At 40.6% G+C, this 12,099-nt stretch overlaps 2 protein-coding genes across 3 annotated transcripts in view; both read right to left on the minus strand.

Annotated features, from left to right (window-relative positions):
- Window positions 1–6,963, minus strand: part of arhgap18 (Rho GTPase activating protein 18) — a 23,446-nt gene extending 16,483 nt beyond the window's left edge. Inside the window, exon 1 of the mRNA XM_035678160.1 lies at window positions 6,616–6,963. Within this exon, the coding sequence (XP_035534053.1) occupies window positions 6,616–6,749 (134 nt within the window). The 5' untranslated portion in view covers window positions 6,750–6,963. The remainder of the gene's footprint in view (window positions 1–6,615) is intronic.
- Window positions 6,964–8,159: 1,196 nt separating this feature from the next.
- Window positions 8,160–12,099, minus strand: part of fkbp6 (FKBP prolyl isomerase 6) — a 4,634-nt gene continuing 694 nt past the window's right edge. The window contains exons 2-9 of one of the 2 annotated variants that reach the window (XM_035678166.1): window positions 11,766–11,883; window positions 11,587–11,676; window positions 11,276–11,478; window positions 10,872–10,991; window positions 10,561–10,758; window positions 10,110–10,219; window positions 9,790–9,883; window positions 8,160–8,272 (exon numbers count right to left, since the gene is read on the minus strand). In XM_035678166.1, coding sequence (XP_035534059.1) covers window positions 9,811–9,883; window positions 10,110–10,219; window positions 10,561–10,758; window positions 10,872–10,991; window positions 11,276–11,478; window positions 11,587–11,676; window positions 11,766–11,883 — 912 coding nt within the window. In that variant the 3' untranslated portion in view covers window positions 8,160–8,272; window positions 9,790–9,810. Of the gene's footprint in view, window positions 8,273–9,241; window positions 9,646–9,789; window positions 9,884–10,109; window positions 10,220–10,560; window positions 10,759–10,871; window positions 10,992–11,275; window positions 11,479–11,586; window positions 11,677–11,765; window positions 11,884–12,099 lie in introns of those variants that run through there. The other variant, XM_035678165.1, reaches the window with a different exon arrangement.

Raw genomic sequence — 12,099 nt, forward strand, 5'->3', positions numbered from 1 at the left:
GAAAGAGGAGAAAGGAGAGAAAGAGACAGAGAGACAGAGAGACAGAGAGAGACAGCTTTTGACACAAGACGGTCAGTGAGTCAGACAGACACATGTCGGCCAAAGAGTCTAACTACAGACGAGCCAGCAGTGTGTTGAATTCCCAGCAAGTCGGCTAATGAGGACATCAGCTGGGCCTAAGAATAGCAGCTCTCACACAGACTGCACTCTTTGCTAGCTCAACACAGTCAACTCATCTCATACAATACACTAGCCTAGCCTAGCTAAGACAGCTTGAACCATTGGTGGTAATTATAGTTAGAATGACCTAGTACAGTTTGTCTAATGTACTTTAATTTTGTATGGTCATGTTTATTAAATGCACACAGACACTACTAGATGTGAGGCAGCCCCCCATATGACAATCAGTACACAACTTAATGTGCCTGTTTACTGCGGAAACAGTGAGATATCTCACATTGTGTAATAAAACCCAAAACCTATTCAGTTCCTCTTAAAAGTGCAATCTGTCATCCAAATGTAAACAAAAGCCCCAGCACCATTCAAGGAGTGAGGGGAGGGCTCTTTTAATATATATATATATATATATATATATATACACACACACACACACACACACACTAGTACTAAACATCGGCTATATATTAGTATTCATGTTTTCTGGTGCTTTTAAAGGTTTTTACATCACATTTAGCAAAAAACAGCCCTACTTATTCAACTATGATCACCTAAAAAAACCCCACAAAAGAGTATTTTTCCTCTATAAGTCAAACTCTGATCTCAGATTTCTCAGATGAGGCTTCTTTATGGCCTACAGCTGTATCTAATATGTGACAAATGCAATAGCTTTAGTATTTCTTGCATGGGAGGCCTTGATAATGGCCTTTAACATTGTTTGTAACTCATTAATTCTGTATGGAGTCCACACACATGCACACACACAACACAAACACATGTCCACAGTGTTCCCAAACAGGGCGACAAAACTGCTGCTCACATATAACTGTAACATCTGAAAGAGTGACAAGAAATTGGTCAAAGTGATACTACATCATCAGAATGCTTTACCCCAGGGCAATTGGCAAAGTCGTACACAGTACTGGTAAGTAAAATAAATACATAGTTATTTGTGGATAATAACATCAGAAAATGTATGCTTTAACATGAGTTGAATTGTCTGACTGAATGCCCCCTTTGTTGTGACAGGAAGTTACATTATCTAACACAGCACATTCCTTCTGTGTGTGTGTGGGTTTCTTTTCCACTCCAAGAGCATTAGGATGAAAAAGTAACAATTCTGACTGAGATGTACTGAAGTAAAGGAAATAAATTACCCTGTGAGGGTAACTGGGGAGTCAGACTGAACAGCATCGAGTTGATGTGATATATTAATTAATTTGGGATTATCAGCGGAGTATTACACTGAGGGTTCATGCTAGTCAAGGCCACATACCACAGCAGACTTCCTGCCACTCACACTGTACATACTAATAAAGCGATAAAACAAAACACTGGTAAATATAGACACACACACTAATAACACAGTAATCTGGTTTGAACAAAGAACATCAGGTATTTTGCCGACAACTGACCTCCTCCGTCCTTCCTTCCCCACTCCTCCTCCTCCTCCTTTTGTCATGTACTTCCTCTCCTCCTACACCTCGCCTGGGACTTGCATCTGTTTTCCTGTCTACTTGGTACTTTGTATTTCACCCTTGCTTTCTTCCGTGTTTTCCTATAGATCTCTCTCCTTTCTCCTACTTCCCAGCAGGGTTTAGTCGAAAACACTGTGTGATAGTAGAAACATGCTGTCCGACTCCTCTCTGTTCCTCCTTACTTGGATAAAAGCAAACTCAGCAGGTCATTCCCCTGATGTATGCTCATTGCCTTACTAAAGCCTCACCAATTAAAATGCTTTCATTTGCTAGGACTTGCAAAAACTCTGTGTTTTTTGATATACTTGAGAAGATTTGTTTACCTTGGGAGCAGATTTAAGCCTGGCAGACACAAATATGAACTCACAGGATGAGTTAATCATTTACTGCTGAAGCGAAGAGTGGTTTGACTAAACCATAAATCAGAGATTGGCAAACGCACAGACATATTAACACACATATTAGTTTGACAGTGTAGGTAGTTTGATTATTGAAGACATTAAACAGTGGTTTAATCATTCAGCTATAATATTTTTTACATATGCATACCAGCTTAGGTCCAAAGTATCACACTTTGTTACCAACGTGTTCACATTGATCTTACATTTGTACTATTTGTAGCCACCATACATCTAGGGACGGCAATGTCTGTCAGTCAGTCCACCACTTTGATCCACACTGAAATATCTCAACTATTTGATGGATTGCTATAAAGTTTTGAATAAACATTCACAGTCCACAGAGGAAGAATCTTAATGATTTTAGTGATCCCCTTTTTTTTGAGCCAATGTTAGATTGACATTTGTGGTTTGGAGTGAAATGACTTGACAACTTTCCCTCTAGAACCATCATCAGGTGGAACTTTTAATTTGTTTAATGCACTGGGTTATGACAAATATCTAAACTTAAACTAATGACATTCCCATCAACTGCATTTCTTAAGGAAATTTAAGAAAACTACATTCCTGTGCCATAGTTCTTGTTAACTACAGAGGAGCAATAGTAAGTATCCTGACTAGAAATACGAGTAGCAAAAAGGGAACTTTAATCAGAATTTGACTATGGAACCCTGTGTTGTAAATGAAAATAAAATAATCTTGAATCTTTGAACCTCAGCTGTGCTTTTTTGCAAATGACACGCTGTCAGTGTAGGCATGTTGCTCAAAGCACCGCTGTGTGTCTAAGTACAGCTTCACAGTGCAGCTAACATGGCGGCAGGGACTCGTCCCCATTCAAACTGCAAAAGAACGAAGCAAGATGGACGTTTTAAAAAAAATTGTTCAGCCACTGTGGAGATATCAATGTATCAAAACACTCCATAATGTGTCATATTAAATATATTAGATATTGAGTTTGGAAACATAGATTCCTGCTACACTCCCTGGCTGTAGAGCGTCTCGTTCAGTTCTGTGGATGGATTACATACTACTGTAGTTTAGAGACCGTTTAGAGATATATTTGCCGCGTATCAACACTCATTCTGCATTCAATCGTGATCCTGTGGTTCAAGAAAACATATTTACAACCATGTTAAAAATTAAGTTCTGCAGCCTCCATGTTAGTGCTGTTGACCACTCAGTGATTGGTCAACCTCAAAAGCAAGACACGCATGCTTCCTCTGACCGAACTGATCGTAATACTGAGACTCCTGTGTGTGTCTTTGGAGTGCAGTCATCTCAGTTCATGTGAAAGTGCAGAAAAACACCAAAAATAATACTAAAAATACTAAAAATGATTCTAGGCTTTACAAACAATAGTACACATGACTTTGCTCTCTTATACACAGGCTCACAGAGGTTCAGTGGGCTGCCCTTGTGAGTAAAACAAACACATTCTCTCTCTGGCACACTTTCATACAAATGCACAAATGACCTTCAAAGGAAAGCAGTGCTGCAGCTGTGTGTGTGATTGTTCTACTCTTTGTACCTTTATCCACACACCTTTTATCACCTGCTTAGAGTTGCCGACAAAGATGGAGTGTGTGTGGTCGTGTGTGTAGGTGTAGGTGTGTGTGTGTGTGTGGAGAGAGAGAAAACCGCGTGCAAATCATGGCGAGGTGCAATCAGGAATAGAAGGAAATAGAAACACCCAGCAAGGAGCAAGTTCAGCGCTGATGAGCTGAATATGAGTCAAGATCTGAGGAAGTGAACACTGTCGACTATTTGAGCCCACATGACCAGAGGGTGTTCAGTCCAAACTAAAATGAGACAGTTTTCACACCACAGCAGCAGACATGTTTGAAAGTACATTATTTTACATTAAAAAAACGTACTATATATGTATTTTTACGATTTCCCCACGGTTATATTGCTACTTTTACTTAAAATAGAGTTATCGAAAAATATTGATATTGTCACGTCTGTGCAGTCAATATGAAGCTACAGCTAGCGGCCATTAGCTTAGCTTTGCACAGAGACTGGAAACAGATTGGAACAGCTACCCTGACTCTGTCCAAAAGGTAACACAAATCTGCCATTTATCTGTTTAACTTCCTTCCTATAACGCTCCCCTGCCAGCATGCTGGAGGAGCAGCTGGTGGACCTCGTGGTGTACGCCATGAAGCAGTACAAGACCGAGGAACGCTTTGGCGCCGATATCGGAGGAACTAGCCAGTTGCTGTGGCAGCACCTCTCCTCCCAGCTCATCTTCTTTGTGTTGTTTCAGTTCGCGAGTTTCCCACACATGGTGCTGTCGTTACATCAAAAGGTAAGAGCAGAGGGATAGCAGAGGAAGGAGGACGAGTTATGATCGATTGAATATTCCTAAATATATTGATTAAATACAAGCAGAAAACTGTGTCTCACGGCAGATAACTTAAATGTCTCAACACATCCTAATTAACACTTTACTTCTTGTTTGTTTAATCCATACAAAAACGACTCATTCTGATTTTACAATCAGATACAAAAGCGAAGAGGCATATTTCCCAAAATGTGAAAAATAATCTTTTTAAAAGATTTCAGAGCTTCTTGCACACTGTAGGTGGATGTTGTAGAAGATCAGATTTATTTTTAGAATTTGGCAGCTTCAAAAAGTGAACAGTGAGCTGCAGAGGATGTTTTGCAGCCAACATAAGAAGAAAGAGGATGAGAATAGAGTGTGTGTGTGTGTGTGTGGTATTACCATTCAGACCAACAGGTGCCAGCTGCCCTCTATAGGAAACAGAGGCTGCCTCTGTTCCCCCTCTCTCCCACTGGCACCATGTTTCAGCTGTTTTTGGGCTGTCTTTCTCTCTTGCCATGTGTTGTTTTGGATTATGTCCTTTTCAAAGCATGTTTGCTGTTTCTTCTGTTCATTTCTGGCAGTCTAATGTGAGTCCTGCTCATCCGGATATGTGTAAATTGGGTCTGAGTGACACCCATGCAGCATTGTGTTTCTGCGCGGAGGTCAGGCTGTCTGTCTGCTGCACCACACAGTAAATTATTCTAAACCATGTGTCCACTGACTTTTTTTTTTTTTTTACCAAGTTCCTGAAGCATGGGGAAGCACCAGTTCCCTACATGACAGTGAAAAACAGAAACACACTGCCCTTTAACCAAACGCTGACCTTCTCCTTCTCTTTCCATCTGAATGACCAGAAAACGACATGACATCCACGTGGAAGACTCCCAGTGGACACGATACCTTAGGCTCATGAGGTCCGATGTCCACTGCTGGTAAAAGGCCAGAACTAACTAACTAGATGTCTGTCTGTCTGCCTGTCTCTCATTTCCTGACTAGGGGAAACAATGACCACAAAACTAAGCCTTCACGTCAACCTAGACAGGACACACACTCTGCTATGGGAGGTGAGACAAAGGCAGGCTGTAACGTGATGCTGTGTTTTTTTCTGTTTAAGTTAGCTGGACGAGCCATCTGGAACACACACACACGTGCATACACACAACCAATAGATATACTGTATATACACACACACACACACAGAGGCAGCTGTGACTTTGAGATGTTTACTTTCACCACACCACGGCTGTTGACAGCGGCCTAAACATGTACTGGACACACGGAGCCAGCTCGGCGTGGATGAATAAACAAGTGCTGTCATAAATAAAAGACTGTAACTGTACAGTGTTGTTTCCATGTGAGCTTCGTTCCCATTCAGCCCATTTTTCCTCTGTGGCAGCACCTCGGAGTGTGTCTCAGTGTAAGAAGCTGACAAGGAGCGGATGATGTGACTGTGAATCAATGAATGGAGGAACATGAGGAACACAGTTCACAGGGGCTCACTGAATCAGTTAAATGTTTGAGTCACTCATCAAACAAAAAGGCCAAACATTTGCTTGTTTTAGCTTCTCTAATGTGATGACTTTTCTCAGTTTTATATCACTCAAAGTTTTGGATGGTTGGTGGAACAAATGGAGACGTCTGAAGATATCTAAAGGGAGATGTAATTATTATTCTGCTGATATTTTCTAAATCAATTAATCATTTGATCCTTAAACTGTAAGAAAATAGTGAAAAGAGCCCATAACAATTTCCCTAGCCTAAGGCGACATCTTGAAATTCAATACACAATGAAGCAAAGACAGAGAAAAGATCCTCACATTTGGGAGCTGACGGCCTCTAAATATCTGACAGTGACTAACTAGGCTGTATAATCCTTTACACCTACAGTGGCGTAGAAGAGTTGGATATGCAACCTTGTAAAATCTGCTAGTATAACAAAGTCAAGGTTGACCTGCTGATCTGCTGATTAGGGAATGTGCTAAAGGAAAAACATAACCCAGAGCCAAGGGGGCCTGCAACTGACCAGGCTGTGCAGTGAAGTTAGTGTATCCTGCTGCTAACACACTGCAGGATGGAGAGGGCTGCATTCATTATCACATACCCTGCCACAGCTCAGAAATAAGGAAAATAACACTGTCACTGTGACCTTTGCTCTCTCTCTCTCTCTCTCTCTCTTTCTTTCTCTCTCCTTCTCTTCTCTCTCTCACACACACACACACACACTCATAAGTCCCACCTGGGCGCGCCGGCCTCGGGGTCCAGGGCTGACGGGCAGCTGGCAGCACACGGTCCGGTTTTCGGCAACAGTTCGGCGTTGCTGTGGTAACCCGTTAAAACCACTCCCTGGGACTGCTGCTGCTGCCGACTCATGTTTCTCCTCCTTTTTTCTTCCCTATTCTGCTTCACACACACTCGCTAACGGATAGGGTGTCTATCTCTGAAGCTGTGTATCGATCTATAGGTCGGGCTATCGATCTGTGCTTTCCATCGCTGGACTGTTATGTTGTCGACTCATTCTGAAATTAAACTCTCCTCCTCCTCCTCTGGTTCTCGTCTTTCTCTACAACTTTGAGTGTGTGTGTGAGTGAGAGAGTGGCCCTGCAGGACAGGGGCTGGATTACAGATACAGCACAGCACAGGGATTGGCTGAAACCACAGGGCAGAAGTTTCATATGGGATGGCGCCCCCTTCTGCTGCAAATGGTGTGCTGACTTCTTGCTGCAATGTTTCAGGCTATCTTTTTTTTTTAATAATAAGGAAGGTGTTTCTAGGATTCTAATCAATAAATGAATCATCAATAAGCCATTTTCTGTAAATATTAACATCTCTTTATTAAGTGCACACCCAGTTCATAAGCTGCTGCATACAGTGCAGTCTGTACTGTATGTGGATGGTGCACATTTTGAATTTAAGATAAAGTGTTGATTTTTAGGCTATTTAAGGGTACATATATAGTTAGAGGAACAGTGTAAGACTGCAATCAAACACTGTAACACATTATATTTATATTTGTATATAGTGGCTCCTATTTATTGTCTCCATTTTTTTATCTTTATTTATATTTTTCTACGCTTGATTGTGATTCTTATACACCAATGTACCAAGGCAAATTCCTCGTATGTGAAAACTTACTTGGCAATAAACCTGGACTGCGGAAGTAATTGTTTTAATTTTTATTCTTATGTGATACGGACCCCATTGTCCCATTTTCTTCATCTCTTATGTTGAATCCATGGTATCAGCTTCTGGGCCTTCAAAGTGAAAAGTAGATAATACTACAATAGAAAACCGTGTTACTTACTGCCTCTCAGAACGTCACATTAATCGTCCAAGGTGGTCCCCCCCCGCTGGTTGAAGGAATGCTGTGTCCTTTTCAGTGGTATTAAAATTAGTAATTAGTGTTACATGGAAGAGGGTCATTTTTAATAGATGCTAGCCAGGCAGTTCGCTGCACATATTTAGTGAGTTTATCAATATGTCTTGTGAGGTAAAATATTGGCAAATTGAATGTTGTAATAGTTACGAGTATTCAAGTGTTAAAATCCAGAACATGTTAAGTACATTAAAAATCCTGCAATGAACCGTTATATACACCAAAGGCTCTGCATAGAGTCTCAGTAAACTGGATCAATTTGGTATTAGTAACTGGATATAAGTGGATGACAAATGCTTATTATCTATGTTGTAAAAAAATATAAAAAAAAAAAAAAAAACACACACACACTTAAACATATGAGCACAGAAGCTGTCTCACTCGCTCATTCCTCACCTGAGATGGAGGTAGTAGACAAGTCTGGAGACCATTGTGTCTGCCTGCGTCCAGTCAAACAGTCTTTAACAGAGCATGACCTGCTGGGCCATGTGCTGGGAGATGATGGTAAAACACTCACACGCTGTGACAAGAAGATTAACCAAAGAAGGTCAATCAGATTCTGCTGCTCCTCCATCTGCCCCTCCCCACTTCTGATCTCCTGTCATCTTAACCCCGCACCCATTGGCCACCCACTACTCCCTCCAGACTACCCACCTCCAATTCTTAAAATGTATCTGTCCAGTTAGTACGTATCAAACATTTCCTCCTCACACAGTCTTGCAGCATGTTTTGGTGCATGGGGAGTTGATATTAAAGACAGTAGAGTTATTGCACAGGCTGCTGTAAAGGCTGGGAGGTTGATGACTACTTAAAAGCATCACTGGAAAACTCAAAATGAAGCATGGGTCCTTGCAAATTTTGTAGAATATCTTCCAACAATCTATTCATATTAAACATTTAATTATTCATATTTTAATATATATTTTTTATGGTCAAATATCTCACATCTTAGTTGTATTTCAAGTTTCTCTGTCAAAGCTTGACTTTAAGTTTCACACTTCCCTAAATCACATTTTATGAAAAAGGAGCAGACTGCTGTTCTGGAGGCAGACACTGCTCAAGTGCGCCCCCTGGTGTTTGTTTAGTAGCCCTTAAAATCAAAGTGTAAATTATCTACAGATAGACTGAAACTTGCTCTCAGTTGTCTTTTTTTCCATGCTGCAAGCCAAATCTCCCACATGAGAATATAAAGACTGAGGTGAAATGCAACCACTTATTTTTATCATCATCACAATAAAGGACCATGGCACAAAATCTAACTTTTAACACAACATCTGTAAAAGTGACAATGTGTTCTTTCCTTTGTCACCAGCTGAATTTAGCAACTTACACTGACCATCTTAGTTTGTACAACTGAGGTAATTTATTTCACACTGAGAACACAAAATAAATCAATAATGCAGGAACAGTAATTATATTTAGTATATTTGACCACAAAGTTCAACATCATGAAAACTTTTTCTAATTCATATACAACAAAGGAAAAATGTTTTTGAAGTTATTTATTTATTTATTTTTTTTTTTTATTTTATTTTATTATCATCATCACCTCAGGACCCCATGCAAATATTCAAGCAAACAGTATTAATGAACAGAATCTGAGAGGCTGCAACTTTATAGAAAATGCAGCCACTCAAGATCCCCTCCGACTCTTTGTGTAAATCTTTTCCAGCCTTCATATCTAGTAATGAAAGTAAACTCTGCAAAGCACATCTTCAAACAGAAACAATGCCGTTGAGCTACATTATTAACAAACATCTGAAGGATTTGAAGGAACTGACTTATTTGGTTAAAGGATATGAACACCACATCTGTACAACATTATTCCTTCCATAACATATGAAAGGTTTAACTTCCAGAAAACGCAGCTCTGGAGAGAAAGTGTTGTTTACTCTGCAACACACAAACATTTTATTAGTGAAATCAGTCTCTGTCTTTCTGAAAAGCTCAAACATAGGACGTGAGGATATTAAAATATTAAGGAAAATGGATTAATGTTGATAACCCTCAGACACAGTAGTGAACAGCATTTCTTACCTTTTTTTCATCTTTACATCTTCAGTCGGCCCTCAAGTCACTGAACATCTTGGAGTACAAGTCTTTCTGTTGGTCCAAGCTGTCTTTATAGCACCTGAAACATAGAAAATCCTTTACACACATAAATATCTTCAGAGGGATTTATGCCCTACAGATAAGTTCTGCCATTTTAAACTAAAACACGAAATATGCCACACAAAAAATATAAATGAAAGTATAAGCGCATTAATTCTATGTTATCTTTAAAGTACTACAACTGGACCATCCTGTCTCGACTCATTCTAAAACGCCTTAAATGTGTCAGCAGAGGTTCATCTTACATTGCCACTTTCCTCAGCAAGTTGTTGATGTCACTGTCAAAGGGCTTCTTTGCTTGAGCACTTATGAGGCAAGTCTGGGCGCTCTCGTACTCATGCAGCTCCAGATACGCCTGACAGAGATGACATCAGTCAGAATAATGGACTAATTGTTATCTAGGGTGTCAGCAAGTAGCAATGCAGGGACGGTGGAGATGAAGGAAAAGCTGCCTATGGATCCTCAGTGTAAAAAATATAGCTAAATGATAAACCAAAATGTACCATAACAATACCTGCTGTAAATTCAAGCTAAAATAGTCAAAAATGTTTAAAAACATATCATTCAACATAAGGTTTTTTTTTTTTGTTTTTTGTTTTTAAAAAGGAACAAAACATGTATTATCATTCACTTAAAAAGGCCTCCGAGGACTTTTATCAAATGGTTTGGAAAAGACCAACAAAATCCCCGTCTGACCTGTCCGCAGCGGTAAAGAGCCTTTGTGTTGGCAGAATCTATCTCTAAGGCTTTGTTGCCATATTTCAGGGCTTTGTGTGGGCTGTCCAGGCGGAGCTCGGTGAGAGAAAGGTTCAGATACAGAGGAAGCAGTGCTGTCTGGATCCTCTCCTTCTCTGCATCGCCTTCTGTGTCCCTGTTCCCCAGCAGCATCAGTGCCTGTTAGCCAAACATGGAACCCATTACAAAATACATTTTAAACCTTAACCAGTTCACATAAAAACCCCACATTAGCCAGGTTTTCTTTATCTTTAACACTCTGCCAGATGTACCTGTTTGTAGCGATCTTTGGCATTGTCGTAACGGCTCTGGTGGAAGCAACGGTTGCCAAAGCTGCGTACTGTGTTGACAACTTCGAGAAGTGTGGACAGAGGAACTGTGTTCTGCTCCTCCTGAAGACAGAGAAGGGAAATAGTCAACAATACAAACAGAACTCCCCCAAAGGCCTTTTTTTCTACCTCTGCCTTATTTTGGCTATTAAAACATTTAATCATGAAATGAGAAGAGTTAATTATTGGTTGTGTCTTCTGGAAGCAAAGATTCCTAGGTTCTCCGGCATGAGTACAAATCCATGAAAACATAAATAAATCTCCTGTTAGTCGCATAACGTTTGATGTCAAGTGGAAGAACAATGTCTTATGTAATTTTCTTCTCAGTACAACACCACGGCACGCACCGGGCTCAGCGCAATGAAGCTGTCCACTTGTCCTGAGTCGAGGTAGTCGAGGATCTGAACCTCATACAGAACCACAGCAGCGGCGGGGATGAACGGAGGACAACCCATGTCCCCGTATGCATACTGGGGCTGGAAGAGGAAACGAGAGAACTCTCCTTTCCGCATGGTCATCAGACCCAGCTCCAGTCCGGCCAGCGTCACGTCTGTTTGAACGATAATTGAAAGAACTGTGTTCAATCAGGGAGAAATTTTCTCCTGTAGGCCACAATTTTTTTTTTTTACAGGTTAACAAATCTCTGCTGATCACTGACCTCTCCCTAACTTCATCATCTGGGGGTACTTGAGGTGTGTGGTGGTTTCAAAAGGTTGGTCAGAATACTCCAGGAAACCAGAGTAATGCACTTGGAAGAAAGAGAATAAGGAGTTTATGGCAGAACAAAATCATCTGGGAAATAACAACTGCACCAGGAGCTTTTAGACTTGTAAATACTCAATACTGAAGCATTTTGGGGTACAGGTGGGCCCTCTCCAGGCTGCACCACCTCTTTTAGGATCCCTCCATCTCCCAAGACATCATTCATCTGCTGACGAAGATGTTCGAACGGACCCTAAAAACGACAAGAAAAGCATTGAAATAACTCACAACAACCAATTCACCAAACCTGTGTGTGAAATCACTTGTAAGCATTAGTTAGTACACTTATAAACATACAGCTACAGTACAGCTGCATGTCCAAAAAACAGCATCACTGTACTGGAAGGCTTTGAAACAAATCAATAGTTATTAAAGCACCGAAAACTGTGATAATGCAGTCTCAACACCA

Source organism: Morone saxatilis, unplaced genomic scaffold, assembly GCF_004916995.1.
Source record: "Morone saxatilis isolate NCDOM2014 unplaced genomic scaffold, NCSU_SB_2.0 Contig7, whole genome shotgun sequence".
Lineage (NCBI taxonomy): Eukaryota > Metazoa > Chordata > Actinopteri > Moronidae > Morone > Morone saxatilis.